We start from the raw sequence: 23,592 nt of genomic DNA, 5'->3' as shown, positions 1-23,592 counted from the left end.
AAAATATATTTGTATTCTAATCATATTTGTTCCCTTGCAGATTGTTTATTCTAGTACTTTTTCCCATTTGCCTGTTATGAATGTCTGTTTTCTGATCTCTCAGTACTAAAAGAACTGAAAATAGTCCTTTTTTGTAAAGAACATTGAGCTGTTTTATATCTTTTGCAGGAAAAAGGGGGCAGTATGAACAGAACAGTGCAATGCAGTAGATAATGTAGTATGCTAAACTTTTACTAAAATGCACAAATGCTTTCTATATAGAAGTTTCTACACTCACTGTAATTCAAGAGAAATGTGTTAAAAATATAATTCAGAGAAAGTGTGTGGGGATATGGTAGCATATTATAATTATGGAAGTCCACATTATTTAAAGCACTTTCTTGGTCACTTAATGTTTTAATTTTCATTATCATTTTAAAATGAAAATTAAGTAATTAATATAAATTGTTTTTATATATGAGTGCCATAAGTAATTTAGTATTTATATGCCTTAGTATCTAATTTACATAATATCAATTGGTTTCTATCTTTAAAATTATTAAGAAAGTTATATTTTAGTATTAATGGTTGTGGTTATGGCAGTGGCATAAGCACCTTAGGCTTGTTTTGTTTTGTTGTTTTTTTTAAGAGCCAGGTCTCACTCTGTCACCTATGCCGGAGCGCAGTGGAGAGATTATATAGCTCACTGCAGTCTTGAACTCCCAGGCTCATGCAGTTCTCCTGCCTCAACCATCTTGTTTTATTTACTTCAAGATTTTCATTGCCATTTGTATTGGAGTGATACTCAGTTTTGTTTTGAAAAATTTCGTTAGCACAATGATTATTTAAAATATATATTTAAAAATATTTATATATATAAATAAATAAATATATATGTAAATAAAGCAAGAGCCCATCTCAAATACACACACAAACACACACCAGGCACACACACAAGCACACGTACATACCAGAAAACAAAATCCATTCTATAATGGTGGTTGGTTTTATTAGTGAATTTGTACTACCACATTGACTTTTTGAGCTTTCTATGTGAGCAATTGTGTTATAGTCTTTGTTAGTATGTCTTCATACATTCATTTTCACGTAGATACCTTTATTTTTAGAGATGCTATTTTATGCATACACAATCCACTTTATTCTGCAAAAGATTTGAGATGGGATATGATGCTATTAAAATATAGTGGTATAAATCCATTGAAGGTTAAACTTTGTAGATACCTTTTTCTTCAATCATATGATATTTTGTCAGCAGTAATCCATTAGAAATATATAAAGAGTTGCTATTTGATTGATATGATTCAGATGGCATTTTATTTATTTTACAGATAAAACAATAGAATGTTGTGCTCTTAGAACTAGAAATGACCTCAAGAGAGTGTGGTGTCTGTTTTTAGATGCTTTCCAGGCTAGAATTAGCAGGTTAAAGGGTGCTAGTATTTTACATTGCATTAGTGCTCTTTTGTTGTTTTACTGCCATTTTTTGAGAATTTGGTTTATTTTGTTAATAATAAGCTAGACTAAAGATTGCTGTAAAGGAACTATATTTTATAGTGGATAAGAGCTTTGTATTCACACAGACATGTGTTCCAATCATTGGCTCCATGTGATCCAGTGTAAGCTATATGATCTCTCTAAATTTCCATTTTCCTTTTTAAATAATGGATATAATACTAGTTTGGGGTTGTAATGTTTTAGGCACTTAACATGTGTTATATTATTTGGCTAGTGTCTGTCTCATGGTAAGTACCAAACATTAATGCTGAGGATGCTACTGTCATCCTCAGCATTAATATTATTCACAGGTTGTATTCTTCTAAAATGTTAATGGTGCCATTACAAGATTTTTCAGAATTTTGTCTTGTTTCTGGTGTTCACTAATGTCCACAGCATCTAAACATCTAAATATTCAATGCTGCTTTGATACATACCTAGATTATAGGAATATAATGATGCGGAGTAGAGTTATTAATGTGATAATATTCTTAAGATGTAAGTTTCATTATTTCAAACAGGAAGGGATTCCAGTTCCTTGACTTCTGAAGATCACGAAGATGCTTAGTTTTTATTTTAGGGTTTAAATTTAAATTATTCCCATGTGACTAAATAAATGGAATATTCTTTAAATGTCATCCAAATTTGTGCTGAATACCTCAAAAATATCCCCAAACCTTGCACTGTAACTACAAGGGAGTTTTACTGCAGACTGACAACTAGGCCATGATTTATTACAGGATCCACTTTTAACATTATTTTGTCTGGAATGAACAGAGTGGTTGGAGAAACTCCATCCATCTTTTGTTTATTTGACATTTATGCCACATTAAATGTACCTTAAAGAAACAATACATAAATAGGAAATTCTATTTAACAGTGATGATTACTCATCAGTAAGATAAATCTCTTGACAATAATACAAAAGAAATCCTGTCAAGCACTGACTGTTAAAGTTTAAATAAAGCATACTTTTAACCTGAAGATATTTTTAAAGCAAATATTTTATTTTCTTTCCAAGATTTAGCATTACAAAGTTTACTTAAGTTGTTACTCATCTTCAACAAAATTAACACTGTATTCCAAGCTTTACTTGTTCTGGCTCAGAAACTGATTATGATATGAGTGAGTATGATATGAGTAGGAGTAGAATGTGCCTTTTTAGTTGGTAATTTTCATTAATGAAATGAAAAAAATATTGAGCAAATGGATAAGGACCTAATACATTTTATGCTTTGATGCTTTTGGAAGACTTTTTAAAAGATGGTTAGAGAGAGGGGTGGGAGAGAATAGAGTAGTTGAGGCAGGAAGAGTATCTTGGCAGCATTGTGAAATTTTTCTAGAGAATGTTAGAGCATAAATGAAGAATCTCTGCCCTGGAGTTTAGAGCTGCATAGTAGTTTATAAATAAGACACCATGCATGATCAACAACATGCTTCTTTTCTGAACCTCTTATTTATTAGGCTTAGTTTCAAATTTATTTACTTGAAAGTTTGAGTGGTGTCTTTCAATTGTTAAATAGCCATTTTGAAATGATAGGAATATTGTGCTTCCCTTTACTATTCAGTGAGTGTACTTTTTAATACTAGATTGTTCCCAGTATGCTGCTTGCTACTCAGTTGATGTTTTCAACAAGACAACCCATGGTAGCACCCTCCTCCTAAATCAGTGTTTAGCTTTATAATGGTCTCTGAATAACTCGAATCTGTGTTTGACTTGAGTATTTAACATTTATTAAACGAATAGTTGCTACAAACTACATTGTTTTCCATGATTCTAAATTCTGAATTCTCATTTCTTACAAATAAAGACCAAGATCAATCCAGTTGGTTGTTCTTCCGTCATTGAGATTTCTTGATACATTAATCCTAGCAGTTGCTGGCTGTTTAGCTATATCACAAATACTATTGGAATACTCTTTCTAGGCTTTACAAATTGTGAAGGTAGATGGTGATTGTCTTAACGTTCCAAACAGTCTACAAGGGTGTAGACTAGTAAAAATGGGTTGCCGAGAATTCAGAGTAGGAACAGTGTTCCCCAAGTGGTCATTGCTGTAAATGAGGGTGGGTGAGATAAAGGATCTTTGCTACTAGGGTGCTTTTTAACAAAACAGAATACAACTTTCATGTTAACTTTTGGTGGCTGTACAAAGAGAAAACTGTTTGTAAAAGTTTGATGCTTTTAATCTGGCCTTACCTATTTAAGATGATAGTATGAATGAAATTATAGGATTGTAAGGAAACTTAAAGATTGTATTTGACATTCATGAGTCTATATGTAAAAACAGAAGCCCATAGAATGATTCCAACTGACCCAAACACACAGAAATAACTCTGAAATGAGATTATTACTACATTTCTCCACTCTTCTAGTTTTTAAAAATTACATTGTACTGTGTCTACTAACTCTTAGTTCCACTATAATGTATACTTAACATTTTTAGAGTAAAAAGTGAATTTAGAGTTTCTATGTTGTTTCATTTTCTTATTTTACCTGTGTGAAAGCTAAGGTCCAGTAATGTGCTCAAGACTATTAATTAGTCAAGGACGTGTTTTAACATTGCCAAATCATCCACGTATGTTAGTGACAATTTGTCTGGGTAGTCAATGGAGTCATGTTTTTGAGGCATCCTCTTGTAAAACACTCAGCTCTATGTTGTGAAATCTGTATTTCTTTTAAACAAGGTACCAGATCATGGACTAAGTGTTCATATTCAGTCTGTTTTTAAAGTACTGGGAACCACTGTTTAAGTTGCATGTTGTGTAGGTCACCATAGCATTTGAACCTATTACATGTGTCATGATGTGAAAGTAAAGCTGTCTAGGTGGGTAGCTCACTGTTCCCAGCGCTATGATAGTTTTTGAATCAATAAGTAGTCAGTATGTTAATATGTCTGATGGTACGGAAATCTCCCATTCTTCCACTACTGTACTTTAACTGTTATTTGGTATTTTTCTGATAGTGATAGAATATTTAGTGAGGTTGGATTTTTTAAAATATTACTTATGGGAATTTATTTAGGAACCAATTTTAAAGTTGGAAATTCTTGGAAAGGAAGCAAGTAAATAGTACTGTGCCCAATTAGGTATGCCTTGAATTTCCAGCTGTAAATTAAATTCTGGTAGAAAAGACTGATTTTTTTTTAACCCTTTATTTGTATCTCTGCTCTAAATGATTACTTAATGGTAGGGAAAGCTACCAGATTACCTATTAGTCCTGTGTTCATACCACTCCTCCTTGCCAATACTTTCTATCCCAACACTACACAAAACCCAAGCTAACTTTTATCATTGTTGAAGTTTTAGCTTAACTACCTCTCCCTGTGATTGCACTCCTTGGCCATTTCAGATTAGGATTGGTCCACCCTGGTCGTCTCAAGCCCGTAACCTCTTTTCATTCATTCTACATACCTGTTTATGTTAATTTGATCAACTAATTAGCTTTGGGAGGAAAGGGGTCACAAGTTGGTGCCCCAGTTTATTCCTCTGAGGTTTAACCATGTATTTTCAATAGGTATCTTTCAGGGATAAAAAGTTGGTTCTTGGAGAGCAAAAATGTCTTACTTGTTTAACCAGTTTTTAGGTGTAAAACACAGATATGCATACAGTATATAAACATAAATGCATCACCTTTGTGGTTTTAAAATTTTATAGGTGCAGTTAGGAAAAAAATGCCTAAAAACTTCTTAGGGGGCAATCATGAAAAAAAATAATGAAAGCACTGTTCTATACATAGATAGATAAATGTATATTCTTTCAAGACATTTCCACCTGGATACTACCGAAAAGCTTCAAATTTACCTTGTCCAAAACAATTTTCTTCTTTGGCCACCTCACACAAATCTGTTTCTCATCGTTTCTGACATGTTAGTTAACAGCATCACCTGGGTTTCCATACCCACATGGTCTCATTGTCCCCATTTCCCAGGCACAACCTCCATTCAGACTGCCCTCTTTCCCTGCCTGATTATTGCCATGGGTTTTTAACTCACTCTTCATGCTTCTCTTAGTACTCTTGCCCTAATCTTTTTAGCCACACTCACTGGAGGGAGCTTTCTAAAATGTATATCTGATCATCTCTCATCTAGTTGGAAAACTTATATTGCTTCAAAATCAAAATCCTACTTCCATTGCATGCCATTATCTTTCCTTTTATTTTTTGGTCTTTTCAGATTTATATCTTTGCCATGTCCCTACTTGCCTTCCCTAATACAGATACACTTTAATTCTGGAGTCACTCAGCCGCCTCAGATGTGTCATATCCTTCCTCATCTATAGCCCTTGTAAATGCTGCTCCATGAGCCTGTGTTAATGTACTTTTGTATTTTTTCTTTCTTTTCCCTAAGCCCATACAACTTCCTGTCTTTGAAGTCTCAGTTCCATTGTCATGTCCTCCTAAATGAAAGTTGTGATTATTTTTACTATACTATTTGTCACACCAAGGCAAATACGTATATTTTTTTAACTAAACAGCTTCTTGAGGAAAGTCTGTGTTTTATTTGTTGTTAGGTCTCCAACTACTACAGTAGCTAGTAGGCATTCTATGAATATGTGCCAAGTGATAAATGGATGAATGCCAAGGATGTTTAAATACTACTATTAAATAGACTCATAGGTTACTCTGTTTTCGTAGGCATTTTGCCATATTTTTTTTCTATAAAACATTGCATGCTCGATTTAACTTATTCCTTTTTTGCGACAAATAATGATTTTCACCAAGCAGCAAGTCAAAAGTAGTTTTTCAAGTATTTAAATATTTGTTTTTCAAAAACGAAATCAACTAATTTTACAACTTTTAGTCCTTATCTACAAAATACAGTATTAATATTATTTAAGTAGACAGAATATCAACATACTTATGACTCTGTGTTTTTTCTCCCTCCTGTTCTATTTAGCTAAAGGACACAAAATCAGCAGATCAGAAAACAACGCTACTTCATTTCCTGGTAGAAATATGTGAAGAGAAGTACCCTGATATACTGAATTTTGTGGATGATTTGGAACCTTTAGACAAAGCTAGTAAAGGTTTGTACCTTTTTAAGAAACATTTCATGGCTCTGGTCTTCAGTGCTAAAAGACTGAAAATTATACCTTTTATTTGTATATACTTTCCACTTTCTCACAGTGTTTTCATACCCAATATCTCATTTTAAAAATAAAGAGAGAGAGTTGTAGGATATTATGAGTTGTCATGATTGGAGCTATGAGTTTAATTTGTTTAGTTAGATGATGAGGTCTTATATTATAAAATACTTCATTTTACAGTTTAAACCTTGTAGATACCTGCTAGCCCTACCTTCTACTGCTAAGTCTCCTGCACTTTTTGGCCAGGGTGATGCTCTCTTGATTCAATGTCATTCATAGGCACTGATAGCCTATTACATACCTGAGACCAGAACCAGCAATCAGTGTCCCTCCCTACTTACCTGAGTACCAAATCTATCTCTGGCCAACTTGTTGGTGCTCTCTTTTTTTTGTTATAGAAGACACCATACTGCCAGAGTTTCATTTCACTCTTTCCTAATGCCCAAATTTCTAACCTGATTCTAGTCTCAATTGTGGGCTTAGATCAGGTCATAAAGGGTCATAGAATGGATAGAGTTATTATTAATACTTGGTTATAATATGATTTAAATATAATTTTTTGACTACCTTAATAATTCAATTTTCTTTTTCTTTTTTTTTTTCCTTTTTTTGAGATGGAGTCTTGCTCTCTTGCCCAGGCTGGAGTGCAGTGGTGTGATCTTGGCTCACTGCAAGCTCCGCCTCCCAGGTTCACGCCATTCTCCTGCCTCAGCCTCCTGAGTAGCTGGGACTACAGGCACCCGCCACCATGCCCGGATAATTTATTATATTTTTAGTAGAGACGGGGTTTCACCATGTTAGCCAGGATGGTCTCGATCTCCTGACCTCCTAATCCGCCTGCCTCAGCCTCCCAAAGTGCTGGGATTACAGGCATGAGCCACCGCGCCCGGCCTCAATTTTCATTTATATTTCACATTGATTCTTTCAACTTTACTTGGTGTCAAACAACCAATTTATGAATACATTTTGGAAAACAGCTCATCTGGAATGCTGGAATATCTGTATTCTTTTTTTGTTGACTACTAGTCATTAGTAATATGAAATTGTCTTTATAACCTCTTTATTTTCTTTTTAATATTGGAATTCATCAACTTGAAGGATATTTTATTGTTTTCCATATTAGAGTGAATATTTCTTCTTTAAAAAAATCAATTTTATCTTTTCCTGCTCCCTTTAAATTGTTCTTCTTCTATAAAATGAGGATTATAGAACTTTATTGACAAAGAAGCATGTGATTGGATGAGATGTTCTTTGAAACTTTGTTCTGAGATGTATGTTTCTTTGAAGTAAATATTTCATATGGCCTGTCTTGATTTGTAAGACAAAAAATAAGCTTTTTACTTAAATTTTCACTAATAAATCCTAGTGTTCCAATGAATTATTGAATTACTCACTTTACCCCTCTGCAACCTGAAAATGTCCTTGCTGTAAGAAGAATCTTTCCATATATATAGTTATAGATGTTTTAATAGGATTCAAGAAGGGAAAATAATTGAAATTATTTTTTTGTATTAAATCACCTGAGATAGGGCAAAAGGGCACTGAACTGAATGGGTTGTAAACATTCAAAATCACTCAGTGATATTCAAAATAACTTTTACCTCAGGGAAATCAACTCTCCTAAAGAGAGAATTCTGATATTTTGGATTTTTTGACCAAATGGGATGAAAAAAATTGGAAATGAGTATTCTTGATGGACATTAAGCAGTTTGATAGATAACGGAGTAGTGGATGAAAACATGGTAGGTACAAAGTGCCTTGAAATACACCGGGAGTTTTTTTCCTGGGGAAAAACATGGTTGAGTAGATGTATTTTTTATTGTAGAATTTATTGTTTAGCAGGTTTTGCTGTAAATGAAGTTTTTGAAATATTTATGTTGACTCGTACTTAAAATTCTTTATTAATATTATAATTTGTTCTTTAAAAATATTTACCTTTGATAAGGACTTGCAGAATTGTAACTTGGTTTGGTTCTTCTGGGTATTTTTCTGTTTGTTGTTTTTGTGTTTCAGCAGGGCGTTCTGGGGTTTTGGGACTTTTTAGTTTCCATCTGTTAAGAGTGGAGTCTAGTGTCTGTGTATGGGTCAGCAAACACCGTTAGTATGTTTCACAGGGAGCAGCCAACTTCATCTTAAACATAGAAAAGCCATCACTGAAGTACTTTTTATAGTATAGGTGATTGTTAAGCATAACTTTTTTATTATTATATTACTTTATTAATGAGATTTGAGGAGAAAATGTAATATTTTGAATGAGGTAAGTGTGTTTGCTTTGGAGTATTTTAATGCTCTTATACACGTGTTACATATCATCATTTAAAAGTTTCCAGATTTGAAACCTCCTCAGTGAGCTATCACATGAATTAAAAAGTACCTTTGTTTTTGAGGCATAACAAATCCTGGTCATTAAGTACTCCTAGATCAGCAGGGAGAACTTTCATTGCAACTAATGAGCTTACCTGTATGACAATTTTCAAAAATCTACTTCATTAGGACTGCTTCTTTTCTAAGATATAATGGCTTACAACTTTTCTGTTACATTTCAGTGGAAATATTTTGAGTCATTATTGTATTTCTGTATACCATTGTAATATTTCTCTCTTTTTGGACTTCTAAGGTTCAGTACATTTTTCCTTGTCTAAGCAGTTAAAATTAATCTATAAAGGTTTTATTGATTACTTCCCAATAATCTATTTCATTATTAAATTTTATTAAAGAGTAAAAAATATGACAAAACTTACTTTTTTTTGTTGGTGAGTATATTAAAATAAAACTAAGGTAAGTTTACAACATCACCTTGGCCTGACCTTTTTAGAGTTATAATTCCACCATGTATTTCCATCCTTTCCTAGTCAACTCTTAATTCTAGAAATACCGTGCCAGTTCAGTCTGTAACTCATTCATCCAATCACTAACTTAACAAGCCTTTATTGAGTGATTACACTGTGTCAGAAACTGTGCTCTTGTCTTACTCTTGGTTCAGGTGTAGTGTCTGTGTCTTAGTGAAACCCAATCTGTCTCACTCCCATCTAGCTCTTCCCCAGCTGGCTCTTCCCTCCTATGGTCAATTTCCTTTACTTTCTCCTCTTCCTCTGTGCAGTGTCTATGCATTGCTTTTTTAAAAGTGCTTTTCACTAGCCTAATGGTGAACCCTTCTCTTTTTTTCTCCCTAGATCTTCTCTTTAGGTGATGTTTTCAATTCCCATAATACCACCATTATGTTAAAGACTTACAAATTTATATCCCAGACTTTCCTTCTAAGATCCACACTTGTATAGACAACAGCTTTTGCTATTTCCATTGCATCTCAAAAAGGTATCAGAATCATATTATGCCACAAAATGGGACTTTTGATTCCTACACCCTTAACCTCTCCTTCCAAATTTTGTTTACTTGAAAAAATCCTGCTTGGCTCCCCTTCTTTGGATATCTTTTCTCTCATTTGTCATATCTGTATATAGCCTTCAGCATCTCAATGCAGAGCTGCATGGTGGATTTTGCCTAAGTTAAATCCATGGGAAGTGGCAGCTGTGGCAAGAATGTTGTCTAGTTTTCTCCTTCATCAAGAAACTTAAAAGTAAATGTCACCTTCCCTTTGGTGCTTTTTGCTGGGAACCTCACCTAAATTTGTGTATTCTACTCTTTCTTTAAGGATAAATTCATACGTTTTCCAGGAATTCTTATACTTTAGGAACTGCTGCTCTAGACCAGGGATTATTCCTGGTACAGCTGTGAATAGATTTAAGCTTCTAGAAGAGATCAATATTCAGTGTATTATCAGAGTGGATTCAATGTTAACTCATTTTTAATTTTTGCCATATTTCTCTGTTTCCATATTTTACCATTAAGAGCATTCACTGATATATTTGATTTTTAAATCCTTTCCATTTAATACTATGCTTTCTGCTTTTAAGACTCTGTTTGTATGTTTTTAGCTAGCAATTCCTTGATTTGACCCTAATATTTGTCTGCTCAAATACGTCTCCTGGTTTCAAGTTTCTCATGCGTTTCCATCATTTTATGATAAATGTCTTACTAAATACCAAATGTTTATCTTTTATTCACCTACTGTGAGCACTTAGAACACTTAATTTCCAGGTGGCAACCACCTGGAAAATTTATAGTGTTTGAAAATTTCAAATTTATCTGCTATAACCAAAAGACACGTTAACCTCTTTGTTGCTATAGCCTTCTAAAAATGCCAGTTACAATTTGTTAGTGAGTTTGATACATATTTTGAATAATCAGTATCAGTTATTAGTTTAATTGCATTTTATATCCCCTGCAGCAGAGTCAACAACACAGCTAACATTATATTGGTTGGAATCATTATGTCATGGAGGTTGTAGGTTGGGGCCTCATAATTTGTGTACGATATATTATTTGGTCTTTCAAATCAGGAGTAGAATATTAGAATGTTATGAAAAGACACTTTTTTTTAACCAATATCTGCCTATATGATGTAGTTAATAGGTTACATTGTTGGTGGTGGAAATATTTATGATAAAATAATTTAGTTACAGAAGACAACCATGTGGGATATTGCTTTTGTTGACTGGTCAAGGGAACAAAAATGTTTTCTAACTGTTACAAGCTCTACTGTTCCCTCATAAATTCCTATGTTAAAGCCCTAAACCTCAGTATGTCAGAACTTGACTATGTTTGGAGATAGGGCCTTTAAAGAGAGGAGAGTTAAAATGAGATCATTAGGATATCCCTAATCCAATCTGACCTGTGTCCTTATAAGAAGAGGAAATTTAGAGTCACAGCCATTCAGGAATGTACATGTACAGAGGATAGACCATGTGAAGACACAGTGAGGAGGTGGCCATCTGCAAGCCATGGGGAGGGGACTGGAGCAAATCATTTCCTTATGCCCCTCAGAGGAAACCAACTCTGCCGACACCTTGATCTTGGACTTCTGGCCTCCAGAATTGAGGAAATGAATTTCTGTTGTTTAAGCCACTCAGCCTGGGGTATTTTATGAAGGCAGCCCTAGCAAACTAATATACTAACTTAAGACGTTTTTCTCATTTGCTTAGAGGTCTTTGGCTATAGAATACAGTAGCCTATACTGAATGGTTTTTCACTTTATCAAATCAGTTGAAGTAGCAGTTGTAGAGCTGCTGTGTTGGATGTGCACTAGTAATCAATTTAGAAATATCAAAGATTATTCTACAAACTGAATTATCACATGTTTTGAAATAATTGCAAGTATGCTTCAATTCCTCTTTTGAGTAGACATGAAACATAAAGTAGTACATGTATAAGGATATATTAAGGCATTTTAAATAAATATATTTATGAAAATTCTCATTTAATTTCAGGATTAGATCTATGGCATTTCCTAGATTTTGTTTTAGAATACAGTTAATCATACTATACTAAGTTTTTGTTTTGTCTTTTTCTTTTACTCACTATATCCATATATATATATCCATAAATATATATATATATATATTTCTTTTCCATTTCTCCCTGTTTTGCTACTATAATAGTTGTAATTTTCATATAAGCAGGTAACTGATAAACATTAGTAACACTCTGAGTTATCTCTTGACACCTTTCCAAAAGTAAGGGATAGGTGGATGATGTTACTTTTTTTTTTTCATTTTCCTATGGGAATAATGAAAGTATTTAGTATATCCAAGTTGTGTAGTGCTGGTTCTACAGATAGACTGTGGAGTAAAACCTATGTTCGTAAAGCCAGCTTATGACTCCTAATGGTTTTATGTCTCAGGGAACTAATTTGACTATCTGCAGTCATCTAGTAAGTATACTTAGGAATTTACTTACGAATTCTAAAGCATACATTAGTATACTTTACATATATATTTAGTAAGTATACTTAGGAATTCTAAAATAATTTTAATGTTAATATAAGCCAAATATAATAAAAGTTAAATTTATTTTTAAAATATAATTTATATATGTTTGCATATACTTACCAAAATGTTAGAATATGTACAATTTTATGTTCAATAAATTAATACTTTTTTCAGAAAAAGGTATGATGAGATATAACTGGGCCATTCCCAAGGTAATTACAGGATTTGTGAAAAATATTTATAGTGTATTGCAAGTGTGGTATACTGGTAAGAGACCACATATTTAAATCCTGCCAGTTTATTTCCAGGGATTATCTGTATAGAGTTGGCATCAAAAGTTTAAGTTGTAGACTTGGATATGAGATTGTAAGAGTAATCATTTTGTAGTGCAAATATAAACTGTTTTGGAAAGCAGCAGAGTGGAATAGAAAGAGCATGTCCCAAAATCACTAGAAGGATTAAGGATTCTGTGGATTGACATTAAAGAACACTGGGCACGGAGGAACTACTTGCAGCTAAAGATTGCTTTTTGAGATACTGAGCTAGGAACATTTCCTGAATCTGCTGTGGCTTGGGCTGATAGATGATGATGAAGAAGAAAACCACATCAGGAAGACCTCTATATCTTTTTGGAGGTTAACAGGCTGAAAGTGTCATCAATACATCATTAATCTTTTCGAGAAACTAACAGTTTACAGTGTTTGCAGATTTTGGGCCAGCTACGGATTTGAAGTAGCTACTTGAGCAGTTCTGTCAGTGTCACCTATGAACTATAGCGAACATCAAGTAACAGGACAGTATCACCAGTGATGACCAAGGTTTTAGAACTCTCTTACACTCGTGGCTGTAAAGCAATATTTACTGCACCTTAGTTTTCAATATGAAGTAGGTGAAAGAAAATTTCAGAATAGTGTATTCTGAAGGACAGTTTAACATAACAAATCTGTGTACTACAAAGAAACCTAAGCAGTAGATAGAGCAAACACATTAATGGCAATCTTATGAATCTTGTTGGAGACAAGGTTGACATGTAACCAGTTGGGGGAAGAGGTATGGAGATAATCAAATGATGCAGGTAGAATTGTCAGCTGCTCTCCAGAAACCAGATTGTATTTATGCATCTTACAGAATCTTGAATTAGTAGTTGTATTGGTTTGTTAGGGCTGCCATAACCAATTACCACAAACTGAGTGCCTGTAAACAACAGAAATTAAGTCTCTCACTAAAGTCTCTGAAATCATAGTATTATAGGGTTGGCATCTTCAGAAGACTCCAGGGGAGGAAGCATCCATGCTTCTCTTCCAGCTTCTAGTGGCTACTCGGAGTCCTTCGTGTTCCTTGGCTTGTAGATGCATCACTCCACTCTCTGCCTGCATCTTCTCACCATCTTCTCCATGTCTCTTGGGGTCCTCACCTCTGCTTATGGACACTAGTCATTGGATGATGTCAGTCACAGGATGATTTCCTCTCAAGATCCTTAACTAATTTCATCTGCAAAGTTCCTATTTCCAAATAAGTCACATTCTGAGGTTCTGGGTGGATATGCATTTTTGGGGGGCACTACTCACCCACTACAGTCATCTTTGGCATAAGTCCTATAACTGCATGGAGATAGCACTGTCATCTTTGAGTATTATGAAACAGTGCATGGAAATTATACTAATAAGCATATCTGGAAAGCATGTATCATTAAATTGTGAAATAGTTTGGTTTTTAAAGTTATTGTTAATATGCTTCAGAAATACCCTTTTCTTTGTCATTGTGTGAAAATACTAAACCAGTTAAAACTGAAATTATTGTATGCCTTTGTATTAGTCCGTTTTTGCATAGTTATAAAGAGCTACCTGAGACCGAGTAATTTATAAAGAAAAGTGGTTTAAGTGGCTCACAGTTACACAGGCTATACAGGAAGAATGGCTGGGGAGGACTCAGAAAACTTACAATCATGGCAGACGGCAAAGGAGCAGCACACACATCTTACATGGCTGGAGAAGGAGGAAGAGAGTGCAGGGAGAGGTGCTGCACACTTTTAAACAACCAGATCTCGTGAAAACTCACTCACTATCATGAGAACAGCAAGAGGAAAATTCACCACCATGATCCAATCACCTCCTATCAGTGCCCTTCTTTAACACTGGGGATCACAATTCAACGTGAGATTTGGGAGGGGACACAAATCCAAACCATATCAGCCTGCGAATTTAAGGAATTTTTTTATTGATAGGCCATGATAACAGCAATAACTGTAATAAGTGATTTTAGTGGGCAAAATTAAAAATGTGTTTGCAATTAGATTATAGAAACATTATATGATAGGAGAAACTGTTATTTGGACTCTGAGGTTAGGTAACTGGTTCACCTGGAGTTGAAACCCCAGCTTGTTATAGGTATAATCTTAGACAAGTTTCTTATTCTGTCTGAGCTTCCCTTTTCCTACCTATAAAATGGGTGCAATATTAGTACTTAACCCAGATGTTTGTTGTGAGGATTAAATAGGTTAATATGTACAAATGTTTATAAAGTTTGAAAAGTACCTATTAATCATTGTATAAATATTCTCCATGTTTGTTATAGTGTTGGTGTTATTTTTCCGTGATTATTTATTGTTGACACACATCTGCCTGTCATTAACAGTGCAGGTAAACATGAGTCTATGTGAATAATATGTTAGTATAGAATTTTAATATGTATTGTCAGAAATTTGAACAGATTCCAGCTGTGTGTTGCCTGAAGCTTATTCAAACTTTAGAACATAACGACCGCAAATTTTGTAGGCTTATGTTAGTAGTTTTCTAAAAATGTTGGTACTTTTCTAAAAATTAAAGAATAATACACATGCAGTTACATAAGTGTACAGGATCATAAGTGTACAGCTCAATGCATTTTTACGAGTTGGACATACTAACATAGGGAATGGAATTTGGAAAATGAGTTCTATTTTTCTTCCTCTGCTTCAGCCTGCAACACTTTATTTTGTATTTTGAACTTTGACATAAGATTTCTTTTGAAAACAGAGTTCTAGTACTAAACAACCTTTGAAAACAACTGGTCTCCAGCAACTCTTCAACTCTGAGTTTATTTTTCTGGAGGTGATGCATGAATTTAAAAAAAATTTTTTCATTTCCGCCAAGAATTATGAAGGAATGCCATATGGAAATATGAACTACTTTATGAGAAATGATATAAGTGCTAGGAAAATCTAAAATAATATTTATTCACACTCATAGGAAAACCTAAAGAAAATAAGATATTGGGTAATCGTCCCTTCTCCCCTCAGAAGAGATCACCTTTAAGTATAGATTTAAAATTGATCAGCAGTGAGACCCTTTTGTCATATAAATGTCTACCACTGTGATGGTGGCTTCTTGGCAGCTATCTTTCAAACCATATTTTATGGAAAAAAGAGCTAGTGTTAATTAGTAGTTTTTGATATGTTTTGACTCTATAAGGAAAGGACTCTCAAAACAGCTTATTGAACTCCTGTTTGGTAGGCATTGTGCTAGGCACTTGTATTAGCAAGGATTAGGCTTGACTGTGAGTGACAGAAAAAAAAAATAAAGTTAGTTTAAATAAGATTCATCTATTTGGCTGGGCGCCATGGCTCACGCCTGTAATCCTAGCACTCTGGGAGGCCGAGGCGTGCGGATCATGAGGTCAAGAGATTGAGACCATCCTGGCCAACATGGTGAAACCCCGTCTCTACTAAAAATACAAAAATTAACTGGGCGTGGTGGCGCATGTGTGTAATATCAGCTACTGGGGAGGCTGAGATAGGAGAATCACTTGGACCCGGGAGGCGGAGGTTGCGCCATTGCACTCCAACCTGGGCAAAGAGCGAAACGCTGTCTCAAAAAAAAAAAAAAAAAAAAAAAGATTCATCTATTCATTGTTTAATCAGTCATTTACTGAATACCTCATCCATTCCAAGGCACCAAAGAGCTGTAAAAACAAAAGCCTCTGCTTTCTTGAAGTTTACATTTTAGGTGGCAGATATAGAACCAAGCCAATGAAAGAAGTCAATGTATGTCTGTCTTATGTCTGACTCTGGCATGCCAGGGCAGGGTTTTTTGCAGTTTTAGATTGAGTGGTCAGAAAAGGTCCTGTAGAGAAAGTGGTCTTTGAGAAAAACTTAAAAGAGTCGTAGAGAGGCCATTTATGTTGGTATTTGAGAGAAGACTATTCCAGGCAAAGGGAAAAGCAAGTGTAAAGGCCTCAAGGTATGGAAGTGAGACTGGAGCAGAGGGAGAGAGGGGGAGCATAATAGGAGATAAGGTCAGAAAGGTAATAGATCCTGTAGGGCATTACTGTCCATTGTAAAGATTTGACTTTACTCTGAGATGAGGAGCCACTCAAAAGCCGCGGAAGGTTTTGAGCAAAAGAGTGACATCTGACTTACATTTTCAAAGGATTGCTTTGGCTGCTCTGTTGAGGAAAAAGTGTAGATGAATAATGGTAGAATGAGTGAAACCACTCTGATGCTGTTAAAATAATCTAGAGGAGGAATAATGTTGGCTTGGATCGGGAAGAGTAGTGAGGGTGGTAAGAAGTATTTGGAAAATGAATGCATTTTGAGGTTAGAACCAGCAAGATGCGCTCTATGGTTAGATGTATGGGGCATGAAAGAGAAAAGAGTTATAAAAACTAATGATTTACTGCGATGTAGGGGCAAGTCAAGGAGGAAGATAAATTCTAATTGGAAAAGTGAGTTTAAGGTGCCGGCTAAACATTAAGGAAACATGTCCAAATAGGCCATTGGAGTTCAGGGGAAGGATCTAGGCTTGAGAAAAAATTTGGACTTTTTTGAAGTCCAGCTAATACACAATCTTGGAATCGTGAGGCTGACCTGGTCTCCAATAGCAGCAAGTGAAAACTAGTCTTACTTGAAAGTCAGTCAGTCTGTGCTTAACATTTCCCCTGTGACAAAGTAAAAAGCAGTAAAATTGCCCTCCCATGTACATGTACACAGAACCATTATACTAAGGGAACATTTTGAATATTGTTATTAAACATTTCTGTTATGCACCTCTTTTTATGTAATATTTGTACCATGGTTTTGAACATCTTATCTAAGGGAATTCTGAAATCTTATAGGTAAACATGATTTCCTTTGAGATGGGCTTCTCCCACTATTACACTTTCTCTTCTAAAAGGCTGCCTGCCTTTAATACCCTCTTTGTACTTGTAAAGGACAGGGCTGGCTCTTTCTTTCAGGGGATGAAATAGCTCAACAGAATTGACTGGAGGCCTTTAATTGGTTGTATTCATTTCCTCCACTTGCCTTCTCCCTTTCTTCTTTCCATGTTCCATAGCAGATGAAGGCATTTCTCTTGCAGTATTATGTAAAAACAACAAAAATTAAACCATCATTGCATACAGTATGGTAAATTAATTAAGGAATGCAAATTCCATTTGTTATTACCTGGGGTTCCATCAAGAATCAGAACAATGGGAAGAAAGAAGATCTGAGTCAGGTAAGTCAAGGAAGGTACAACTACTTGATGAGGATGACTGGCTGTTCACTTAGCATTGCTCCTTTGTCTTTCTTTTTTTTGAGACAAGATCTCCCTCTGTCGCCCAGGTTGGAGTGCAGTGATGCAATCATTGCTTACTGTAACTTCAAATTCCTGGGCTCAAGCTATCCTCCTGCCTCAGCCTCCTGGGTAACTAGGAGTATAGGCAGGCATCACTACCCCTGGCTAATCTTTTTAAAAAAATTTATAGAGATGGGGTTTCACTGTGTTGCCCAGTCTGGTCTCAAACCCCTGGCCTCAAGTGATCCTCTCACCTCAGCCTCCCAAAGTGCTGAGATTACAGGAGTGAACCACTGCACCCGGCAGCACAGTTTCTTTCAATTTATCTTTGCCTGTTATGAACTAAGCTACAATTTATTTTTACTTTGATTTTTTTTCAGTATTGTTTTAGTTTTGTATCTTTTTGTCATGTAATGGATTTTATAATGATATTCTAGAATTTAGGTTTTGTTGTAGACCTACTTAATAGTCAAGATTTTTTTTTTATACTACTGAGGTTTGTTTTGGACCACCTTGTCCATACAATTTTATTATTTTAACTTGCATTTATAAAATGTTGTTATAGCTTTACAAAATGCTTTTATTATTACAATTGTCTAGGAAGAAATATATTGCTTGGAGCTTGAAACTAAATAATTTTGCACATGAAACAATTGATTCTATGAGTGTAGGAAGGTTTGATTTAGTTTGCATGTTTAAATTGTCTATGGTAATAAGTTGTTCTTTAAGCTTTCCTTAAAGAAATCAATTTCCCTGGATTGTATCATGATGTGTAAGAGTGAGTGTGGCATTTTTTAGTAAGCTTATTATGAAATAATGACCAACACCTCCAGGAGATATTCATAGAGGATTTTTTTTTAATTACAAAGATTATGTAACCTCTCCTTTCTTACTTGAAATCTTAATCTAGTAAATCATAGAGGCCATGGTGTTATAAAAAGCATGTATTCATGATTGCTTTAAACTTAAATATTTATAGTTTCGATTTTAACTTTTACTCTAAAGCTTCTTTAACACCTCTGGTGTATAATTATCATAATAATAAGACACTTGGAGGAAAGCCTGTGTCTTGGATTTTAATGTCTGGGATATTTAATCTGTTATATTTTCCTGTTTCATTTTTAATGCCCTTATCTGGAGAGGTTAAAGTTAAATCCAAAACCCATTCCTTCAGCAAACATTTGGGTATCTGCAATATGTTTTGTAACGAAAATACGAAGATGAATGGTGTGTTATCTTAAGGAATTCCCAGCCATTTGGGAGAGGAAGACAGATAAAAAGATAAATGTAAACAGAGAGTAGTAATTGCAAAGATAGAGATAATTACTAGTTGTGATGGGGAGAAAGGGCACTTTACCTGTGTACTTGCTGTAGTTTTTGACTCCTTGTAAATTATGAATGGTTATGACCCAGGGGTGAAGTGCACAAGGCAGATAGACACACATTATTTCCAGGATCAGGTACAGATTAGATGAAGAGGGATATGGGCAGGGAAACTATAAGCAGTATGTATTTTGGAGATGAATATTTGGCAGGATATGAAGTAGAGCACCCCAGGTTGTAGGTGGGGCTTTGTTTAGGAACTCAGATGTTATGTAACCAGTTTACTGACATGCATTGAACAGCAAAGGGGCAGCTTTACTGATTGTCTGGAAACCCCTATGCACAGTGTGAAAACGACGCTGGAGAAAAACTGTAGGAGACCAGAGATCAGAGAAGACAAAAGGGTTCCCTATGACTTTAAAAGCGTTAAGTCAGCCAGGCGCGGTGGCTCACACCTGTAATTCCAACACTTTGGGAGTCCAAGGCAGGCAGATCACGAGGTCAGGAGTTCAAGACCAGCCTGACTAACATGGTGAAACCCCGTCCCTACTAAAAATACAAAAATAAGCCGGGTGGTGGTTTATGCCTATAATCCCAGCTACTCAGGAGGCTGAGGCAGGAGAATCGCTTGAACCCAGGAGGCGGAGTTTGCAGTGAGCCGAGATCACACCAGTGCACTCCAGCCTGGGTAACAGAGTGAGACTCCATCTCAAAAAGAAAAAAAAGAAAAAAGAAAAAAATGGTGTCTCAAAAAAAAGAGAAAGAAAAAAGGTGTTAAGTCAGGAAGGAATTAAGTACTATTTGTCAGGTAAAATGCCTGAGTGTCATGATTGTTTGAATCTGAGAATTGCAAGAGAGGAGAGGGTCAAGACCAGCAGGTTTCTAGCACAAGAAATGGGATTTATGGTCCTTTTGCCTTCTGTGGTATGGAGATTACACATAGGGAGCAGGTTGGAGATAGAGACACATGATGTCTGAAGTGACTGAGAGATGTCATCTGGTGGAATGTTAACTGAGGAAAATGCAAAAGTCAAAATTGTCTAGCTAGCTCTGTTTGATGATGGCTCTGTTTTGTTAGTTTTCTTCCAAAGAATGAACAGGAATACAAAAAATATGATTAATTTCTTGGTGAGAAGATTGAAAGATAAAATTCACACATAGGTCACATACAGAGACACCAGTAAATTAAAAATTCTTTGAGTGTACAATTTAATACTCCCTGATATAGTTTTTGTTTTGTTTTGTTTTGTTTTTTTCCCTTTTTTTTGGGGGGGGGGGATGAAGTCTCGCTCCGTCACCCAGGCTGGAGTGCAGTGGCGTGATCTCAGCTCACTGCAAGCTTTGCCTCTCGGGTTCATGCCATTCTCCTGCCTCAACCTCCCGAGTAGCTGGGACTACAGGCGCTCGCCACCACGCCTGGCTAATTTTTTATATTTTTAGTAGAGACGGGGTTTCCCCGTGTTTGCTAGGATGGTCTCGATGTCCTGACCTCGTGATCTGGATATAGTTAAGATTTTTAAGACATAAAATATAGTTCCTGACCTCAAAGAACCTGATACATGTGAAAAATGTGGCTAAAATTGTTTTTGAAGATACATACAAGAATTGTCTATAGAAATAGAATAATTGCTGAAAAAATTAAAACACCAAGGGAATTCTTTTTTTTTTTTTTTTTAAGTTCTGGGATATATGTGTAGGATGTGCAGGTTTGTTACATAGGTAAACGTATGCCATGGTGGTTTGCTGCATCTATAAACCCATTACCTAGGTATTAAGCCTGCCATGCATTAGCTATTTTTCCTGATTCTCTCCCTCCTCCTGCCCGCCACTCATACAGGCTCCACTGTGTGTTGTTCCCCTCCCTGTGTCCATGTGTTCCCGTTATTCAGATCCGACTTATAAATACAGCAAGGGAATTCTTAAAATGCTCTTTAGTTTTACCCATCAGATGGCATACATTTTCTTAGCCCAGAATTCTCACGCTGCTTTCTTTCTTCCAAGTGTGTGTTGGTCCTTATTTAAAAACCAAGTGAGAGGTTGGTCAATTACATTTAAATCTGCTTAACCATAATGTGCAAATAATGTAATCAGAGACTTCTGGTGAAGCATAAGAAATGGCTTAGTGAGATTTGCATCTGTAGAGTAGCCTCAAGAACCATTTTATTTTTTTGAAGATAGCTTGCTTACTCTTCATGATGTTGACCTGAAATGTTTGAATATGCCCCAAACATTCCTACTATTTCAGTCTTTAAAATAGCAACCCTTCTTCTTAGGCTGACTGTCTGTGGTCTGGTGATGATGATGTTGAAGATATGATGACTTTTCTTTTTCTTTGATTCTAATATCACTTATTTCAATCTTTAAGCTTTTCATTTCTTATTTAGTTCTAATAATAACAGTGCTATTCTTTTTAAAAATGTCATCCTATATTATAGCATGCGAACTTTTATGAAATGTCTGTGAGGTAAAAATACGCAGTGAGATCCTTCTCATTTCACTAACGTGGAAATCAAGCCCAGGAGAAATTGCTTCCAATCATAAAGAGCATAGTTCCTGACCCACTGACAACCACAGAATTGGAAAAGTCACAGGCCTTTTATCCAGTGGACTAAGTTTCTCTCCCACCTAGCTGAGAAGCACTCACTCTTTGGGGTAGCTCTATCTTCATTTACCAGTAGCTGGCTTCCTCTGAGGGCAGCCCAGACTTTAGGCACCTCTGAGAATGAGCCAAAAATGTGCTTCTCTTACACCTCCCCACTGGAATTCTGCCCTCTGACCAGACATGTACTTCTATATCCATATGGTACAATGAAAAGTAAATATTTGGTCTTTGCCCCCTGGTTCCTGACACGAAGCTCCTAGAAGTTTTGGAATTTCCTGAGTGACACATATTTTGTATGTTAATGTAGTGACTAAAGGCAGGTAGGGGTATAGCTTCAGGATGAAGACTGGTCTCTAGAAGTAGTAAACATAAGATTAAAGGGTTAGAACTATGGGCTTATACCCAATGTATGGGTGCGAGAGGGGCTGAAGATTGAGCTCAATCACAAATGCCAGTGATTTAATCAATAGTGCCTTTGTAATGAGGCTTCAATAAAGACTGAAAGAGGATGGGGGAGCTTCTGGGTTGGTAACACATGGATGTGCTTGGAGGGTGGATGTGCTGGAAGGGCAGTGAAACTGTGCACCACCCCTGTCCCACCATTCCTTGTCCTGTACATCTCTTACGTTTGGTTGTTCATGGGTTGTATCCTTCATAATAAAGCTATAATCCTAAGTATAGTGCTTTCCTGATTTCTGTGAGTCATTCTAGTGAATTGTGGAACTTCAGGGAAGGGAGTTTTGGGAATCCCCAGATTTATAGCGAGTCAGTCTAGAGTGGTCCTCTAGACTGGCAACTGGCATCTGAAATGAGGGTAGTTTTGTGGGAGTGAGCCCTTCTACCTGTACAGCCTGACACTAAATCTGGGTAGTTAGTATCAGAATTGAAGGATTTTCTCCTTAACTTATGGAGTCTGCACTAACTCCAATTGTAGGACACCCAGTTGGTATTGGAGAATTAGACAATTGATTGGTGTTGGAACAATGTATTTGGTGTCAGAGAAACAATCAAACAATCTATGTTCCCTCCCAACATTTGCCCTGTGCTTTTTCTCATATGGGAGTCCCTCAGACCTATTGGTCTGTTCTCTAGATCTTTTGCTAATTTGACATGTGTGCATAATAAAATTGGATAAGCAGACTAAGTATTTTAAGTATGTGGTTTTGTTCAAGGTGAGATACCACTTTAATATATATACTACTTAAAAATAAATACATATATAAAAAGTTATATATATAACTGCACACTCAACCATCCATCCAGAATGCTTAGGCATATATTCCCTGGGTTTAGGCAGGGAATATGGATTGCTTGTGATTGCAATGGGCAAGAATGTACAAGAAACCCCTTATTATGTGAAAATTATATCTGTTTATTTAAATGTTACTGACAGGGGTTATGAAAACAAAATGGTAATTTCTATAATAATTTATATATAACACAGTGGTTAAAAATAAGGTCTGGAATGAAACTACTTGAATTCAAATTCTAGCTTCACCAATTTTTAGTTTGACCTTTTTACTTACCTACTGAGCTCCAGTTTCCTCATCTGTAAAATAGGAATAATAATAATGCCTACTTCATGATGTTCTGGTGAGGATTGCATGAGTTAATTAATAGAAAACACTTAAGACAGTACCTGACATACGTAAACACTTACCACATTTTAGATGTTGTTATTACCACTACTATTATTTTTATTGTCACTGCTACTAACATAACAATTACT

At 35.5% G+C, this 23,592-nt stretch overlaps 1 protein-coding gene across 5 annotated transcripts in view; it reads left to right on the top strand.

The window, feature by feature from the left end:
- The window catches only part of DIAPH3 (diaphanous related formin 3), a 490,848-nt gene that overhangs the window by 292,523 nt on the left and 174,733 nt on the right, over nucleotides 1–23,592 (top strand). For all 5 annotated transcript variants that reach the window (XM_054665348.2, XM_054665347.2, XM_054665346.2 and 2 more), the window contains one exon: nucleotides 6,390–6,519. In XM_054665348.2, the coding sequence (XP_054521323.1) occupies nucleotides 6,390–6,519 (130 nt within the window). The remainder of the gene's footprint in view (nucleotides 1–6,389; nucleotides 6,520–23,592) is intronic.

The sequence above is a fragment of the Pan troglodytes genome, chromosome 14, assembly GCF_028858775.2.
Source record: "Pan troglodytes isolate AG18354 chromosome 14, NHGRI_mPanTro3-v2.0_pri, whole genome shotgun sequence".
Lineage (NCBI taxonomy): Eukaryota > Metazoa > Chordata > Mammalia > Primates > Hominidae > Pan > Pan troglodytes.
The sequence above is the reverse complement of the archived record's forward strand: the minus strand, read 5'-3'. Positions and strand labels throughout refer to the sequence as shown.